The following is a 20,804-nucleotide window of genomic DNA, read 5'->3' as shown; positions in this document are numbered from 1 at the left end:
ACTGCTGTCATGAATCGGAATTTACGTGAATGTGAGCCTGTGTGCTGATGTCACAAAGTGCCATTCTTTAAAAAAAATCTTTATGCATTTGCTTGCATTTTCTGCACACTATATTATCAAACTATTATTGTAAACTAAAGCAGACGGCAGGCTCCCATTACAGAAGGTGACTACAAACCTATATCCTTAATTGTTTCTAAAGCTATTTACTAATCAATAAAGACAGGCATGTCAGCGACACCCTGGGTATTAAGATGACAGTTTGCCCACAGACATCACACATTTTTATTTTACATCAGAGCTGCCAAACTTCCTGATGTGGCTGAAGAGTGGGTGGTCATACAAAAGGCCCCTGGAGGACAGCAAAGTATAACTTACGTCAATTAAACATTGCATTTACAAATATCATTATCAGTACTCAGAATGTTCTCCTGGAATATACCACTTGGGCAAGGATCAGAGAACTTGAGGCTGGTTTGCTATTTAAAAAGGGGAAATGGTAAATAAATTGGAAGGTAAACAGGATTTATATGTTATGTTAACATCCATTTATCATTTTTTTAGGATATTTTGGTGGTGCATTTACATTAACCTGTCTTGGAGTTCTTATTAAGAAATCCACTGTGAAAGAAAGAAAGAAAGTGTTCTGATTGGTTGCTCAGTCTGTATATTTAAATTTTGTCTGATGAGCAATATACCTGATAGTGTATAACACACCAGCTGTCTGATATATTTTTGGTGGTCGGTTGTATTTCTTCTATATTTAAATTAAAATACATTTAGCATCAAAGTCGTTCCATTTAAAACGTGAACAAATACATAAAATGCTCACAGTAAGATTTTTCCCCCCTGACTGAATCCAAATAACTGGGCAAAGTAACAGAATCAATGGAATTATTTGCATGTCTCTACAACCGATAATTTTCTAAACAAGCAAGAAATAAACTCGTTAATAATACAGGGAATTTACTGGGCACAGCAGTTTTAAGCTTATTTTTAAACATTTTGTTTTTACGTGTGGGATAAGAAAAGCTTTGATACTGCTCCATACTGCCCTTTTAAACTGTATTTGTTTCAGATAATTTAGACTGAAAGGGTCACTCAGGAAGGGCACTGTTGAGAACATAAACAGAAAGTAAATGGGAAGTGACAGATCTCTGGCAATTTAAGTTTCTCACAGATGAATGAATTTCCAGTGACAGAGGGACACGGGAAAGCAAACTTACCTTTCTAGGGCTCTTGCCATTGCTTCGTATGCTTTTCCCAGGCCAACATTATCTCCCAGCCCTTTAGAGATTTCCATGTAGGTATTTAATGACTGCGAGGGCAAAAGAAGAAGACGTCAGAGGTCCTGAAAGCCCATATAACTCTACATATTTTTCTATGTTGATCCAATGAAAGGTATTATCTTCAACATAAGGCTTAATTTTCTCTCGGGGGAAATACAGCTAAATCCATTTTTCTTATTGGGGAAGAAGACAGTGATCAAATACACTCTAATGACAATTTGATTTAACATTGGTAAACAGAGAAATTCGGACAAATTATTTGAATTATTATTTAATATTACATGTCTTTCCTTTTGATACAGTTGTGTTTACAATATGATGGAATGGTTATGTTCTCATACCTTTCTCAGATGACCTCGAGATTCTTTATCTACTTGGGTAATATGTATTTTACTTTTACAAACATACCGTTGGTGCTTTGATGGTTTGAATTATGTATTCTTGAAAATGTGAAACATATAGCTGATAATTTAGAAGGCCATTAACCCAATGCAGTATGAGAATTGGCATAGCTTAGCCCTCTGGTGCAAATTGAAGATGTTCAGATACATGTACTACTAGATCCACTAGGGGCGACACTAACCTTGCATGCAAAATGATGTGTGTAAGATGGGTGGCTTGGCATTCACAAATACACCCATCCAAAAAAAAGAAGCACTGTGTGTTAGTAATTCAGGCTGCATGTAAAGATCCTTAACTAACACAAGAGGGAGAGAAAAAAAAATCTCATTTCGTATGACCCTTAATGCAAATCCTTCAAGTGGTCATTGTGATACTGGGACTCAACAGCTGAAATGGACCAATGACTGAAATGTGCGCCATGTTTATTCCTGACCAGGACTCCCAGCGCAAAAGTAAATTATGTAAGAGCAATATCGTCCTGTTAAACAAATATGCAGAAAGAATAAAAAATGAATTCATTATGCATAATGTTTTTCACTTTTTACAATAGTATCCTACGATGGTAATATGAATAATATGAAGTTTTTCTTTTGAAAAATGAGCAGAAAAAAACCTAACACCAGTGTGCACAAATACTATCTGTAATATGTAGGGGCACTTAAGACTTAACCCTTGAGATTCAGAAATGAATCCATGGTTCCGAGGAAAGACCATCCTAAACCTTCCTTCTCGATTTCTATATTGCCTTACAGTCCAAGCAGTTCCAGCTCCATGTACCCTATGCAATAATGTGGATCAGTGACCCGCCTATCCCCAGTATACAGTATATAATATATTATTACAAATATATGTGTATGTAAAGGTTTCAATATGTTCTTTCATATAGCAACACATTGTATTTTAACTATGATGCTTTTTTACAACAGTGAAATTAATATAAAATGAATACAAAATGTACCGATATCAAGCATTTATTTTAAATATGTCATATTTAACTTTATATAAGTTAATGGATAATACACCCACAAAGTCCTTAGACAGAAAATGAATCCATTCATTAAAAAGTAAGCAACAAAGTCATATAGCGAGCCTTCACTTTTTATTACCTGTTTATTTATCACTGGCTCCGTATCGTATCTATTAGTTTTGTGGATTACTCTTGGGTACGAGATAATTTCTCAGTGTTTGGTAAACATTACTTAATCCAAATTCAATTAGCCCATTATGTGATACAGTTTGTTTGTTGGAGTGTCCTACAAATACAATTTGGCAAATGCATTTCCTCTGCCGTCTGATGCTGGAAAATCGTTGTCAAAGTTTATTGGAAATGCATTTCTTTGATTTCTGGCAATCTGAATCCTCTCTGCCATTTCACAGTCTGTGAGCAGTAAGAGTGCTTCTGCCTCATTTACAGCTCTTGAACATGATTCAGACAATCAAGTGGAACATTAGTCAGAGGGATCCCCAGCTAATGACTTCTGACATATGCTGCTGAATGGGACTAAGGAGCATGCAGAGCAATCGCAGCCAGATTGAAGACTAGGGGGGGGGGGGCTGCAGACGTTTGACGATCGGCAGACGGAATTTGCACTTCTTGTATCACCTAATGGCTCATAAAGCACAAAGGTCTGATATACAAACTTAAGTTGGAAACGCACATGCAGGGCTGTCTTTAGTGCCGTTTTCAATTATCTGCAATAAAGCACAATCACTGGGCAGTAGCTGACAAAGCCAATGATATTGTCTTCATGTATCTTCCAAAGCGTGTGTTTGTATTCTCTGATTTGCTGATGCTACTATTTAGAGCGCTCACTAAAATGCTTTCCCTTACCCGGTGTTTTGATCAATGAAATCTGGCAATGTAAGGCTGTGCTATTAAATGAAATGCTTATCTTTGTTACTATCAGTTTAAAATGGGCTGCATATATCTAGTGGTAGTGCATTTCCCAGTATGGGTTGCTGTAAAATACGACACAAAGCAATAACAGCATTATAATGTGTATGCATAATTTTTATTTATGTAATAATATGCTCTGCTGTTCCTGCGCAGACAGCACTGAGAGACACTCCGGCTGCTGTGGACAATGGCTCCCAAGATGCTGGTTGAGCATCACGAGAGTTGTACACAGTACTTACCTTTTGACAATCTACAGCATCTACAGCACTGTTATCTATCAACAATTGTTGCCCTGAGTGGGTTTTGTTGGCCACCATCACGTCTGAACAAGCCTTAGGTTCTAACATACTATAGCATTAACAATTTAAATGGTCCGTAAAGCATGTCATGCGTAGCCTCCCTGTGCTCTGCGGGGTATTTTTATGAGACACTCTGCAGAGGCAGCCCCTCTTCCATGATCTACCAATTTAGCCATTTCAACAGATTAGCCTGCCATGGCCACCAGCACTCCCAAGGCTGCTGCCTCCCAGAAGAGAGAAAATAGCTACAGGGAAACTAAATGAGCAAAGTGGACGGTCTCCTTCGTTGATCTCTATAAACAAACAAAACAAAAAGACGTAGCTACCTTTGAAAGAATTTTTCGGTACATCACCTAGCGATATGTTTTTGAAGGCTGCGATAAGCATAGTGATCATTTCTATTACAGCATTGGAATAGACAGAACAGTCAACCACAATACCACACTCATCTGGTTATTAACAAAAAGGTAATAATATAAAAAAATACAAAAAATGATTTTAATTTCAGCTGAGGCATAAATAACCCCATATAACAAAATCCTGCAGTATGGTTAATAAAGGAAACAGAAACATGCAGACAAGAACAATTTGGCCCATTTAGTCTGCCCATTTTTTGTCTGCTCTAAAAATCTTATTTGGTACTTGGTCTTGTGTTATATTTGGGACAGCTTTATGTATATTGAATGTACGTCTAAATACCTGCAATGCATTAGCACTTCTGTCGGAGAGGTGTTCCCCTTATCTTTCACGCTCTCAGTAAAGGTAAAAGAAGAAGTACATCTAGTACATTGTTACAGAAAATAACCCATGAAAGTACATTTATTAGGTAGTGTAAAGGAACCACAGATCCGGATCCTGCCAGATATTTATTAATTATAGTTCTTGAGATCAGTTTATTCATATCCCCAAAGAGTTTCATAGAAGGTCTAATTAATTGCATGAGATCATTTAATACATAGTTAAAATAAAAGTTTGTTTACTGTAGCATTGAGATTTCTTTACATTATCATTATTTCCTGGCCAAGATATATAGCAATATTTGTGAACATAAAACCAAAGCTAGGATTTATTTCTAAAATGTAGATTGGTAGACCAAGTGGACAATATGCCTTGTTTTCTTAGTATCTTTCAAACTTCTGGCCTGCTTTGTCCAATTCTATAATCTACAGTTAGACAAGAAGCAGAATTCCAACAAATTAGTGTTAAAGTGTATCAGAAATAAAAATATTTATACTACTGCATATTGTGGTGCCAGTCAATGGTATAGGCAACCCAGGTGAACGGGCCTGTCCCAAGCGCAGTCTCTATAATCTTCCAAGCTGGCCAATTTGCACTATAGAGTAGAGCACTACATTGGGAGGCGAGTCCCGCGGGCGGTCTTGTTGGTGTTGCGGGTGGGAGCGAGCGGTCAGGCACTGTACCTGCGGGTCCCGGTAATCCCGCGCAGTCCCGCAAGGCTGCCTTCGCGCTGCTCCTTTACAGTGTCTCTGCTCTTGCTCCGCCCAGGAACAAAACGGAGTCACGTGATGTGACGTCACTTCCCGTGACTCCGCTGTGTTCCTGGGCAGAGCAAGAGAAGAGATGCTGTGAGGGAACATCTCGAGGGCAGCCTTGTGGGACTGCGTGGGAAATCTGCAGTTCAGGTAAGGAGGTGGGCGTGATTGGCCACAAATGTGGCAGGAATGGGCGGGATTGGCCACAAATGTGGCGGGAGCGGGCGGGAGTGGAACACCCACATTGCGGGAGCGGGCAAAAAATTAGCGGGATTAAAAAAGCAGTCCTACTATAGAGTGTGCCAGGACAGCATAGCCTCCATAGCACCGTGTACCAAGTGACTCTGTTTTCCGAGGGGAGTATACAGAATAAAACATTATTACACTGTTCCTGCATAAAAATCTCTGGGCATTTTCTAATTAGCCGGAAATTCCCATTGTGTTTATATGGTTGTAAATTCTCTATATCTCAGAGATACATGAAACAGTCACCTTGTGCACTGGGCTCCTCAAGTAATATGACCACTACTGAGCCACTAAAGGCAAGGCTTCTTTTGCCAGTGGCTACTTAAATCCTATAACCGGCCAACAATAAAATGTAATTATCTCTGGAACGGTCAGAGTCCCAGGAGAATGGCAAGCGAGGTAATATACAGTAAGAAGCCCCAGTTTATCACAGTAACAAGAAATGTTCTGCTAACGGGTAGGGGCTGATTTCATAATCACTTTTCTATGCTGATCTCACTCATGTAGAATACTTGCCCAATATTAATATGATAATTACATTATTAGCGGCCACACTTTTCTGCCTACATCTACAACGATACTTTTTATGCTGTATTCAGTGACATCAAAAGCCTTTGCAAAGTCTAAGCAGGTCACATCATTACCTTGATCAAAATTTCAGTTTATTTCTTTAAAGAAGTTAATGAGGTTATCATGGCATGACCTATCCCCCGCCAAACCATTCCCATTATCATTTAAAATAATATACTCTAACCAGCATGTGCAAGTTATAGGTTTCCTTTTAACTGATTCATTCATATACGGTTTTTTTTTTAGAAAACTTAAATGGAAGGCTCGACTTAGTTCAACTTCTAGATAACTGCAATACAGATCCTCTAAATCTGATACACCTGCATTTGAATTTTTGGCATATATAAAATGTATATTGCAGATGGGCCAACATGGAAAAATATGTACAGTCACATAAACTTACGGGACTCCAGAAGACTCTTCTTCCAATGGAATCACTGATGAATAGATGTGACTATTCCAAAAGCTTATGTGATGTTAAAATGACTTCTATGTTGGCCCAATAAAGGTATCAGCTTTAATTAAAGACTATATAATCCCTTGGGCAAATATGGCTATATGCATTTTACTTATTAGTTCCTATGTACAACAATGTACAATGTGCATATGCCATATTTGCCCGAATATAGGCCACACTCCCCCCCCCTTTAAGTCTTTAAAGAGGGGGTGCGGCCTATATTCAGGGTTTAGCACAAGAATGCGCAATTCGTATCGCCCAACGCCGACGGGACATGCAGTTCTGGGCGGCAGGATTAGCATACAGATCCCCCGCAGCGCTGCAGGGGACCTGCATCCTACTCTCCGATACGCTGAGACAGCCTCCCCTGTCAGCACTTTCCGATCGATGTGCTTTAACAATATCCCTTGCCGGGACTTCCCACGGGGGGGACTCCACCTCTATCAAACCTGCTATGGGCCCTAGCCCCGGATCTTTTTGAGACCTAGAAACGCCCCTGGTAGAGAAACCTTGTTATATGAAAAGTCACCTTAACAGTTCATTTTATTGTATTGTCTGAACAATTATTATTGCCATGACACAAATGTGGTATAAACTTTGCTTATACAGAATAATCCAGGGGTCGACAAATTTGGTTAGAATTTAGGAGCCATCCAAAGAATTTAGAAGACCATTTTTTATTTTTCCCAATTATACTAATTAACACACATACTAACATACTTACACACATGCACTAACACATTAACATACTAACACACACTGTAGCATACTTATACACACATTAACATACTAATATGCACACACCCGCATTAACATAGTAACGTTATTTCATACACACACAAACACTAACACACACAGTACCATACTTACACATAATAACACACACAGTAACATACTTTCATACACAAACTAACATACACAGTAACATACTTACACATACACACTCTGTAACATTAACATGGCAACATGGGGTTTGTCAAGCCTTGGAATAACCCTTTTTGTCTTTGAATCAACTATACAACACCTAGATGCCAATGTTCTTACATTATATTGCTGCTACTGCTGCTGAAAGTGCGAGAGACATTGTCGCTTTGTTTACCATGTGAAAAATGCATGGATTCTGATTCAATAAGTTTATATTCCAATAACTTTTTTTCCAATTTAAATGTATGAAGATATGCACATTTATTGCATAAAGCTCATTTCACAAAAATCTGTCGACTTTTATAACTGAAAAAATAGTTCTACTTCCATAGCAACAAGATATCTATAATCACTTTCCATGATCAGAAAAGTCAATGGAAAAGTCAATGGAAAAGTCACCTAAGTTTTAACATTTAATACATCTTGCCTTCTCTGAGCAGGCTGTAATTGGCAGTATGCTGCTTCACAACTGCACAGTCTCTGGGTCAATTTCTACTTGATCGGGACAGCGGAGTGGTGTTTGATCACACCAACTCACTACCTATTTCCCTCCATCTTGCCACTTACTAAAGGCTGTCTGGATAAAGCCTTGCCCCTATGCACAGATTACACCACCGCTTCCGAAATTATTACATTATTTATTATGGTGACAAGACCAGTTTAAAACATTGCATCATCATTTGTTACACATGACCCCCACAGTGTCACCAAAAAGATACTCCTTTAGACAATGCCCAAGTAAATCATTAAAACTAGCTAATCTATCTCTAAGAACGCACATCAATACCAAGTAAAATAACACGTCTACCTCCATACTGATTACCAGGCCTCTGGCTCAGTGTTTTAATCTTTGGAAAGTCATGTTTGGGCCTGACCTCATTCTGTCAGATTATGCCCAATTTGTGCCCCTTTAAAGTCTATTCAGGCCAAGTCTACCCCTAAAATTCAGTCCCAGGCCTGATCGCCTTAACATATTTTTTTTTTTTAAGACGACTCTGAAAAAATGATTTCTCTTAGACATTTCTCAGGTATCAAACCTGCATTTCTTATTTTAAAAATGTATGTATTTTTTATTTTATTTAAACCTGGGCATGGCAAAAGTTTAAACTTTCCATGGTAACAAATACAATAACTCTCAGAGAGTAAAAAAAAAAAATATCCTGTTATGTGGATTTGCTGCAAAATGACATTGAACGTACATGGAAAGACCATAGAAAAAAATGCTACCCAGAGAACAGATATATAATTTATTATGCTTCTGACCAAGGTGTTTATAAAAATAAATCTGTCTAAAGCAATTTATCAACTAATTTCCTAACAGCAACCAACCCAGAGTACAGCACACATATCTAACTAGTCTTTAGAGAACTCACCCGGCTGTATTTAGAGAAAATTAATATATACGTGAACCGCTATAACCTTCCTTTGCTGCCCTTAAACGGCAATGTACAGGAAATCTATGGATTTGTTCTTTCTTTCTGGCAGATGTGACAACCACTGGAAATGCGATGCCTGCCAAGAGCTTTTATCAACTATGTCTTAACAACGGGTAATAAGTGTAAATAATAAATGGGCAAAATCTTGTGGGAAACGGTAGCAATACTAAAACAATGTTAGGTGCCTGCTGATAGGGGTTTGCAAGAGCTGGAATTCCCCGACTTCCCAGTTTTGGCCTAACAATAAACAAGAGTTTAATACTTTATCTAATCCCAGCCAGGAGGTGAGTTCAGCAGCAAGCTTCTGCAGATGTTCACATCCAATAATCTATCCATAATTGATGAAACAGGGAGGTCAGATGTAATGGCTCCTACTTTTCCAGCAACAAATAAATGGTTATTGACAAAAACAAACCAGTGTGGTGCTGGGAGCTGAGCAGTGACAAGTGCAGGATGGAGCCGCGGCGGAAGAACAAATGAGAAATGCTCTTTATCCGAACGTGGCATGAAGGGATAAAAATGAAACAGCTCGAGACAAAAAGCAGACAATGGCAGAGGGGTAGAGAGGCACAACAAGACACCTGGACATGACGGGCAGGGTAAGTACAAATGAGATGTTCATGGTATAGCACGCCCGTGTTGCCTGGAGTTCTAATCCTTCAGCAAGGCTTTAAGCAATTTGATGCAGTTCACATATCATTTACTAACTGTCCGCTTCCACACTGTGTTTTTTCTTTATGCTCAATGCAGGATACCTGCCAGGATTTTGTGTGTGTATATGTACATTTGAATATTATATATAAATTAAATGTATATATATATATATATATATATATATATATATATATATAAACACACATACACACACAATACCGTTCAAAAGATTGGCATCATGAAAAACATGGACATTTCTAGCTGTGCTAACATCATTGCAAAATTCTAATTCTGAATTAGAATTTTCATTCTAAATAAAATACAATAATTTTGTATATTCATGCTACTCTTCAGCTGAATCAGTTCTGAACAGAATCAAGAGAAATCAAAGACTTTCTAATCCTAATGGGAACTAAACACAGACCACTATAAGTTAAACTACACAATGGAGGTAAACTTCCAGGTACATATACTGTTTCTTAATTAAATCCGGTATGTTTATATAAGGTGTGCACAAGCCATGAGTATCATAAAATATTAATGTGCAACTGATGCCTACTTCTCCTTGCAGTTCATTACATTTACAATAATTCATTGTGGTAACATTCAAACGTTCCCCAATCAATTACCTACAATAAACATTCCTAAACTTTGCCACATGGTAAGTGTGCTGCACACGTAGCCATAGGAGGAACTACCTTCTAGGATGGTACTGCAAGAATATTTTGTTGTTGATGTTTGGTAAGGAGTAGGATAAAGACTTATATTTTCATATAAAAATGGCGTTAGAATACAGTGACCAAATTCCATTGGCTATGACATGGGAAGAGAAGGCTAAATTGTACCATGGTCTTATATAGTTACTCATATACAGAAAGACTGACAAGAAAGCTCTGGAACGCCTTAAAAAAATCCAAGAAGAAACTTAGCAAGTGATGAAGTTTAGAACTTTTTCTTTAAAAAAAATATAGCTGCCATATATACCGAACTGGTATTATTGTTTGCCAGGAAATCTATTTTAGTAGTCATTTTACTAGCAGATTTATACCTTCCCTATATAAAACCATCCCATGGTATATAGTCAATAGAACTGACATGTTACGTAAACAAATGTGCATTCTGTACATCCAAGACATGATTTAAAGTACTTTCTCACTAAAAACATAAAGTAACAACACTGAACAAACCTAGAACTATATATATATAACGGCAGAGGTGTTTAAAGCATTGTATATAAAACATCCACACTTTAAACTTAAAAGCTAACACATCATAGCACTGTGCAGTGCAGGTAAATCAGTCTATGAGACAGCATGGATATCTATGACTTTCTCAGAGAAAGTTTCCTTTTCTTTACCTCTTTTGGTAAATTGAATGGGGTTTGCAATGGTATAGAAAAAAAAACTGTGTTGCCTTTTCTTCAATCTTAAAAGCCCACTTATTCTTAATGGTGCCCTTAATAGGTTAAAAATGTCACCCACTTCGGCCATTTTTGCACAGTTTAACAAGTGGATGTACTCCAGGCAGAGAAAAATATATATCGAGAAGTACTGATATCTAAAAATGGCTCGCCACTGAAACTTTGAAAAACTGAAACATTTAAGTACATTTCCCATAACATGATAGATAATCACTTGAAGGTTTTGCATTGTAAAATAAAAGTTATGAGGACTATGAATGTCAACTTGGTGCAGAATTACCATGGGATATACAAATAAATAATCACATCTATAAATTAGAACATGAAATCCTAAAGGTCTAAGGGTCTTACCAGTCACTATTTAATTACGGCCATATGCGTTGCGTGAAGCTACTGAAACAATAACGCTAACATTTCTAATGCAATGTGCTCCACTTCTCATGTGTGGCAGCTGCCCCTTGGCTTCCCTCTATTGCAACTCTTATAGGCTTTCCATGCAGTCCCTCATGAAGAGTGATATAGGGCTGGATAGCGTGCATTTAACACGTTGCATGCTTACTGAACCATCATTTTGATCTACGTCACAGCAATGACCATAGGTGAATGAGTGTATTAACGTGCGTTATCCAAATCCTGGGTTTAAAACAACAAAATGAAGAACAAAAAACTGTTTTTAAAACATACAAGTATTTGTCTTTTATCAGATTAACCCTGTGAGTGCTACAAAGTCATAGAAAGCAGTGTTCTTCATGCCCATCTGGCACTCCAAAGGTAACATAATTAGCTAACAGGATTGTTAAAACGACATCCCCTCCAGCGCTCTTTCTCACCGCGGTGCTCTTTTTAACATATGTTTTTTATTATTATGATTAAGGTGCAGGAATAAGTCCCAATAAAAAAAAGTTGATATGCATAGAGGCATTTGTTTGGAGGAAGGCCGGGAGACGGTGGAAGCTGCAGAAATGAACAACGGCAGGAGGAAATGAAATCTTTCATAACAGCTGCTTCTCTTGGATTCCCCTAGAAGGGAAGTGCCTGAGGTAGGCTTTAGCACAAAAGGACAGAGAAGATGAAAACTCTAATGTGAGGCAGGAAAACCACCGCTGAGACCCCTGAGCTTACATCCCATAAGTCTCAGGCTGTGTGGCAAGACCCTTTTAGCATGTCACAAAGACCGTCTGTAAACAGCACATTACCATGAAACAAACCCAGTCCGAGCGCTATTGTTCACTGTAATGATAAGTAGCTCTCTCGTGGGACAAGGAACAATGTTTTTATCTCTGTATGTGTGAGCACAGATCTCCGATTGCAAAAAAAAAATGCCATTTTATTTTTTACTATAAGCATTGTAATTACACTTTAACAGTATAATAACATCACGGAATTATTTTTTTGTATAATGAAACAATCATGTCATATTTATTGACAACGTCAGGATGTGTATATTTTTGAAGCAGTGCACATTCGTTTAAAAGGAAAGATAAATAAATATGCCATAATGAAAACATTTTTTTTTATTTTAATTAACAAATTTACATGTCTAATTTATCTATTTTCTAAAATGACTAAAAAAGACATGGTGTCTAATATCAATTGCAATATGATTAAAATTCCCTTTATTTCTTTTTGGACCAATCTTGTATGTAATCATTGGAAAACATCCTGAAGCCTCCTAGAGAGCAGCATTCTGAATGATCAGCAAAAACATGAGCGACTAATGGGAACCACCAGGAACCACTGGAACTCTGGGGTAGCAACAAACACTTGGCATTTTCACCAACCATCACATGGACCTCTACAACAGCCATAGCTACCTAGGCTAGCATTGATCTGAGACTCAGTAGGTCATGGATGTTTGAATTACAAAAGACGGGATATCAGTTTTCCAAGACTCGGGTAGATCCTATATGGCTACAAAACATCTGGAACTTCAAGGTAGACAAACTCCAGACTCTAAAACAACCACTTGGAAAGCCTGTGTTATCAAACACTTGGAAAACAGACAGCCAAACATGAAACACATTAAGCCTTTCAGCAAAGACCAAATATTCAAGGCCTGACAGATAATTAGTTGGATGGATTTGCACCTTTGATAGACTTGGGCTTGTGTATTACATGCTAAATAGATCCATGTTCAACATCAGACAAATACAACATGTAATAAATGAGAAACGACAAGCATTACAAGAGAAAATGTGACAACGCGATTGGCAGCATTGACACTGATCTTAAAAAGAACACTCAGTATGTTTGATGCCTGTCACTGCATACAAGCTGATAATTAGCGGGACTTTTTTCTACAATGACACCTTACTGAAGAAGTAAAGCTAAGAAACGCGACTGAGCCATCTGGCAAGAAGTTTCTGCCAAGGTGCCTTGTTTTGTAAGGAATAGCTTACCAGTTATCCAGTTATTTACCTGGTGGTTTTATTTGGCTTTTCATTACAATTGGAACTTTGATGTAGAATTATTTGTTAGATTATGGGATGAAGAGTATAGATGCTTTATACTGCTACTATAAAGATACATTTGATATATACAATAAAAAACCTCAGATGAGTGTATGTTTTTCTCTTTGTGTAAAAATATCAAAGACAAATACATTTAGAGGATTGGTTTAGCATTTTTTGAAGTTATTTGGTAATGGTAACTAAAGACAAAAACAAATTAAAACCAACTGGACATTTCTTATTTTATGTATTGAAATGTACAGCCATGTGTTGGAAAATATGCATTAATATTAGAATGTGTGTAATTAAATAAATTTAGGAGGATCCCAGGGTCAGCTCATGTATAGAGTTACTAGGTATTTAAACATGTTTTAATGAAGTTAATTGTACCCTTGGCCACTGGACTGAATTTAGAAGCCCCAAGCCTGGAGAACTTTGTTACACGTCCACATTTAAAAACATAAAATCAATGCTAATGACAGGTCATCGCAAACCTTAACATTCATCTTCATAGAGTCTTTAAAGAAAGCTGATAACAAATTAAAAGAAGCCTGACTTCTAAATGGAAAAGACAGGAAACTTAGCACGATGAATAAAACATGAAGAAATCAAAGGGATTCTTTTAGCTCATGTGAATGACAACAAGCTTCTGTTCTGGAGGCCCCATGTCTGATGAAGGCCACTGTCTGGAGTGAAACGTGAAAAGCATTGCATTGCTTGATGTTCAGTGATATCACAATGATGTCACAATGTGCAGATAAAGTGCTGGTGGCTGAAGCTGCTAGATGGTACCTCCATTCCAGGCACTTTTGGAGATGAATCTATTGTCAATTTTGCTTATTATGATAAAAAAAATGATGTACAATATGCCAGGTACATACTTTGAGACAACCAAAATAGTGTTTCTATCTAACCGAGGTAACCCGATATATGAACACGCAATACATACTTTGTGGTAAATATAATTAAACAGAGAGCCTAGGCTCATCACATACCAATCTTTTGTGAGTAAACAAAATAACGTGCAAAGAGCAATCCTTACAAAGTGGTAAAGGTGAAGCAGGAATATTACGTTCGCTATACTGCTTGCTCTAATGTCACCACTGCAGCAGAACTGTTCTTTATACATAACCCCGAATATATAAAAATCTGGCTGGATGGTTGCCAAGCTCTTTGTAGGACACAAGGCAGGAATTGGCACTGCTATTGAAACACTGTGGATTGCCGTGCTAAAAGAGAAGTTCTGGGGCTAAGGTGGAGAAATCATAAGAATATTTTAATACAACTGTAACAGAAAATATATGGACCCCCAGTACATACACAGGTTTTAAGTGATGTGGCTTAAAATCTATGACACTTTCTAGTCTATGATTACAAATGCTTTCTAAACTAAAAGCAGAAAAGGCTTTATTTGCTGTTATTTTCAAAACAAGTATGAGCTGTTTGTGTTTCCAACTGAACAAGTCTGTCTAAAAACATTATTTATATTTGATTCTCATATGGTACAGGTAGCTCTGCTATAACTGTAAAAAAAACCCTGTTTTTTCAAGGTTTAACAAGTAACCTACGAAAAACAGGCACAAAGAACTAACAAGGAAATGTGTACTTATGATGGGATTGAATAGGATTTTGTTTTATCGCTATAGTTTATAGTTATTTTATCTTCTCGCCTTTTATTTTGATCACACTCAAAGGATACACCACCTTCTGGTACCTAAAAAAACCTAAAGGATCTTCCATCTAGTCTGCTAAATGTAACACTTTTGGGTAAGTCTTAGTATTGTTGAACGCCACCAAAATCTTAAAAATGCAAAGCATTTACTGTTAGATATATCTGGGAGCTCTAAGGGGTTTGACCTGGAGTCTCCGGGTGAAGCCCTGTTTTCCTTGCTTAGTTTCTTCTGTCCGCAGGTAGGCAAGCAATGTTCGATTATTCCCAATCTAGACCCTCTTGCTTCCCACTGAAGGATTTCTGGGGCAATTTCTGCCCTTAAATGCAACTAGTTCCACCCATGTTCACAAACTCTCAGAAGAACCCTTAGAAGGAGAGGTCTAAATAGCCTACCCTGCAAAGTTCCTAAATATACGGATTGTTACAAACTGAAAGGGTTTCTTAAAAGTATTGATGTTGTTTTATGTGATTAAACCTTTAAAATGATTTTGTCTAGGTGGGATAGCACCTTTCTGATAACTTTTAAATTCTACATAGATGTGTCCAGTTCTGGTGGGCATTGACATCTTAGAATGGCGGTAAAATAAACAGGCAGGAATAATGACCACGGCAGTTTAAATATTGCAGATTCGTTATTATAGTCCCAGTAAATTATACCATATGAAGAATAACCAATTACTTACTGTAATAAGAGTCTTCTTTTGCAAAGGCATTAATTACCCATTAATATTTTCTACAAAGCACAGTTCTCTATTCAATAGCCTGGACTATAGCATAGGTGGGGCAATATATTATTTGAAGATTTGAAAACTATAATGCACATACTGTACATTAAACATAGCTTATATAAAAAAAGACTTTAACAGGTGTTTACTCTTTGAAAGGCGCTAAATAAAATGTTCCCTGGTTTTATCTTAGAAATATTAGCTGGATATCACAAGGGTATGTGCCCTTCGTTTGACATTAGAGAGAAAAATGTGAAGCTTTATGGAGTACTGTAAATACGTAAATATAGCGACAGGATGAATACAAAATATTCTGTATTAAGCTATAACATGGAATTGAGCCTCCAGCCATGGTTTAAATTGCTTCAGCACCTACTGTGAAATTCATCTGAAATAAAGGGCTTGGTGTTTATGAAAAAGTCCTGGCACCTGTATATGCCTGAGCTTTTAAAGTAGCATATTATTTCAGGGCCATAGTGACATGTATCCATACTGTAAAAGATCATAGGTAAAATGAGCCTGTCTTGGTTCTCAAGATTTTACTTGTCTTATGAGGGGTGGCTTCTTGGGAAAGCCATGCGTAGAGGCAAGGCTAGTAATGTGTGGGGCGAGTGGGAGTGATATTAAGGGGAAGTGTGAGTGACCAAACTCCTCTCCCCTGCCTGGAGAAAGAGGAAAGTGACCCAGAGAGTTCCCACATATGCTTATGTGAGCCTGGGCTTAAGACGATACCAAGTATCAACTAAACTTTAAAGCCTTACAAGCATGGAGATCTAGCCGTCCTCAAGGATACACAAACCCTTAGATTTCAGCTTTTTTTTTTTTTTAATTCCCTCTAAATTCCAAACTTCCTGATCAGCTGTTCCCCATAAACCTCCTCTCTCCATCTCTAAAACCAAGTATATGAAAAGATGGACATTTTATATGAATATAAAATATAATTATAGAGAAATATATAAGAAAACAAAATCTTCACTTACGTTGTAGAATGATTTAGCAATATTTCTGGACCTCTGAATTACCGCGGAAACCATGCTTTTTAGGATGTTTCTTTTAAATAGCATAATTTCATGTTATTTATAATTGCCAATATACTGAATCGTAGACACAGTTACCAGTAGCTTTATACTTTTTTGGGGTATAATTTACTATGCGTTTAGGTTTAAAATTGTGGCCCACTTCTTGGTAACACTGTGCTCCAGTAGTATTTTAAGAACACTTGAAGAATATGTTGACATGCATGGGAGACTCTGTAGCGCTTTTGTTTAAAGAGAACTTTTAGATTCAAGAGCAAGGCCAATCCTAATTTATACATCAGTATAAAACGTGTTTTAATACTCTGTCCATTTAATTGTGTCTCGCCTCGCCTAACGCTTAGACTGTCCCTCTCCACTCCTCAGCTCTCAATTGTGTTCATCTGTAATACATGATGACGCTAAATTGCCAACTTTGTGAAATTTGTATTTTTAAAGGACCCATGCTTCTCTATGGTAGCATCTCATAATCCTCTGTAAGTATTTTGCTAGATACGGGGGTTATTTATTAAAATAATACAACTTTAACTTTAGAGTCTGTTATCTTAGTGGTTGGATTTCATATTTTTTCCCTTTAAGTGTTACTAAATTGCCATAGCCTTACCAAGTTCAATGGGTATGACTATTCTCACAATAATGCTATCGTGTTTAGAACTGAAAATGCCTTACTGCATTTATTTTAGCCAGAACATTTGATATTGGCTTTGTGTAAATAACAAACCCTATCTCAGCAAGTCATCTTTCAAGAAGTTATTAAAGTCTCCAGTGCCAGGGTACGTTCTCATCAGAGTTAAGTAGTTTTCATGTCAATCAAACAATCTCAGTTCATCTATTCTATAGTTCTGAGTTGCTCAAATTAAGATTTTTACATTTACTTGCTAAGCAATGCTAATAAGTCTAGTAAAAGAAAATAGCCCAAAACAAACACACGGATGGTACCTTACATGACCATCACGAAGAAACAAAAAGTAAAATGCAAAGCTTTGACTTATATTGTATAAGGTGTTGAAGAAAAGGAAACCCGCTAACTGTTTTTTCCCAGCTGGGATGTTGGAGGACAGATCTTGGACCATGAGCCTGGTTAGCCTGTTGTATACTATGGTATGTTTGTTAAAGAAGATAGTTGATCCATAATTTTGAGCTGCCTAATATACACTGTATGAATATCTGTACACTACCATATCGACTTATACAGTTGGTAGTATTATACATTAGACACATGGGGCCAGAAATAATAAGAAAGCTTAAGTTACAAACTGTGGCAGTGATGTCAAAACAGTCAGCATTCTGCAATGACCAAACTAAAACAGGAGAACTATAGTTACATGTCTAGATGAGACATCATTCAACTATTTTGTGACAACATGATTATAAGACTTACTGTAAATGCGGTTTGAGGATTTCCAGATGAAATATGGGCCAATCCTAATCGATAGGCAGCTTCCCCCTCCAATTTCTTATTACCACCTGTAGAACATATTAAATAGAATATTTAATCATTAAGGTATATTTTCCGAGTAAATTCCATTGCAATAGTATGAAGCTCATAGTACTTTCCGTGGCGCAGCAGCATACTGTTTTAAATGGTGTTCACAGTTAAAGCTTATATTAAAACGTGGATTTTCTGTATCCATTCATTATTAAGAGCAGTCACTAAAATAGATGTATTCAGTTGGGTAATTAAAAAAAGACATTGAGTACCATATAAAATACTTTTTGAACAGCTAATTGCTCTAGGTAGGTTACCATACGCCAACATAAATCTCCCAATTATAATGTATGTGCCCAAATATATATTTCATCAGCAAGTACATGGTAAATACATGTATTGAAATGTTAAGTGGATGTATTGGTTTAAATAGCTTTGGTAGTTTCAGTCCCGCTGTGACTACATAACGGACTGTAAGACCTCTCACAATCTGCGGACACGGTAATGAAAAGACACATGGAGGGAGTTTTGAGGAACGCCTGCTAGTTCTTGACAGGGCACTAAGAAATATCGGTAATTCAGAGCGTATTTATTAGACTGAGATAATGTCCATTCCATTTGAAAACAAGCATACAATCTTGGCATACTCATAACACAGTTTGCACATAAGACAGCCAGGTTATAATGTTATTTTGTAGATGTAATATGCACCAAAATGATCAAAAGAACACTCAATTATGTATTCATGCCTTACAGATGTTTTAAAAAGCTTTCTGAAAACATTAAAGGGACATATAAATCTTCTAGAATAAAAAAAATATATAAACAAATCCATTATATATCACATAGATATACATACTACCAACACTGGGAAAGGTTTATGCATCTTCTAGTGCTATTACAGAATTAAGGTTTGAGCCTCTAGTCTATGCAGTCTTGAAGGCTTCCAATTGTATGCAATTCAGTTAGCCAATACAGGCATCATCTTTAGTCCAGACAAATCTTAAAACCAATAAACGTTATTTGTGACTAACAACAAAAAGCTCATGTTCTGTAGGAAGGTGTCCATGTGATAACACAAACTTAGAGAAGCTTGCATATGTCACATGGCATTCTTAAGATAGCGCTCAGAGATAAACAGTATAGAAAAGACAGATTGATATCAAGCCTGGAGAGACCCCTTAACTATCTATTAGACGTGTGCAAAATAGGCCAAAAACTATTCGGCAATGAAATTCTTTCTTGTTCACTCAATTCCCTACCTTCTCTGATAACCACTTCAACTGCTAGTCACCAACGTAAAATCAAAATATAACACCAGAGTGATTTGTCTGACAGACTGCAGAACAGAAGTGAGAGACTCATCCACTTCATTGCAAGTTGCAGTCTTTTTGTAGAAAATGTGTGCTTTAATTCCCATGATCTCTAAGGACCAATTTAAAAATTACTTTCAGTAACTACTTTTATCGGATGAAAAAAGACAGACATTGTGAATAGGTTGAGACCTTCTTAGAACTTAAATCTAGTACAAATCTTGTTTTAGCGAGAACTGTTCTACATTATTATTATAACGCGTTGAGTGACGACTTTTTTTGGACCTTTATGGACTTTTCATGTTATTTTACCACTTTTAATACTTCTGGTTTTATACATTTTATATATTTCTTTTATCTTATATCATTTTTTATATTAGCATTCAGCAGTAAATAGATTTTTTATCAGACCCATATTGCGGACAGTCACTATATACTGTGCACTCATGATCATTTAAGCATCGGTTCCACTGAATTAAGGATCACACAGACTGGACCAGTTGGTGACCAGGAACCACAGGCTCATTTATATCCTCCTGAGTGTAAGTACATCTCCACGCTTTGCGCCTTCTACACTTAAATACAGTAACACACTATTGGATCCTTTTTGTGTTTCTTCCTTTGGATATATATTCCCTGTGTGGACCTTCATGTGACTCCTGCTACGCATTGAACCACAAAGGAACACTGTAAGTGCAAATCGGCAACACGCAGGGCTGACTGTACTTAATTATACATCTACACTATATATTTTTTCTTCTTCCCAATATAACTTTGGATTTTCATCATATGGAACATACGAGCGCCCCTTAGTATACCTTGACTACATTATTTGTGGATAAGGATTATGGTGATGCCAGGTTAAACACAACACTGTTTCTTCATTCTTGCATTTTCTCTTAGGTTTCCACTGTGGGCCATGCCTCCACAGAGGGCCATGGGATTCGGAGTCCCATCACAAGCAAATAATGATGCCTGGAGGCAAAAATCAATGCAATATTAGCAGGAGAGACTGAAGTGGTAAGATTTTATAGCCATTTTTCGGGATCTTATTCATTGTAAATGTCACTGTTCAGGGCTAGATGACATGCTGC

General features: G+C 37.1%; 1 protein-coding gene across 1 annotated transcript in view; it reads right to left on the bottom strand.

Moving 5' to 3' along the window:
- The window catches only part of LOC149287404 (tetratricopeptide repeat protein 29-like), a 71,761-nt gene that overhangs the window by 8,847 nt on the left and 42,110 nt on the right, over nt 1-20,804 (bottom strand). Inside the window, exons 7-8 of the mRNA XM_089492903.1 lie at nt 18,350-18,435; nt 1,227-1,318 (exon numbers count right to left, since the gene is read on the bottom strand). Of these exons, the coding sequence (XP_089349029.1) occupies nt 1,227-1,318; nt 18,350-18,435 (178 nt within the window). The remainder of the gene's footprint in view (nt 1-1,226; nt 1,319-18,349; nt 18,436-20,804) is intronic.

This window comes from Sceloporus occidentalis, unplaced genomic scaffold, assembly GCF_023333645.1.
Source record: "Sceloporus occidentalis isolate IW3139 unplaced genomic scaffold, rSceOcc1.0.p SCAF_61, whole genome shotgun sequence".
NCBI lineage: Eukaryota > Metazoa > Chordata > Lepidosauria > Squamata > Phrynosomatidae > Sceloporus > Sceloporus occidentalis.
The sequence above is the reverse complement of the archived record's forward strand: the minus strand, read 5'-3'. Positions and strand labels throughout refer to the sequence as shown.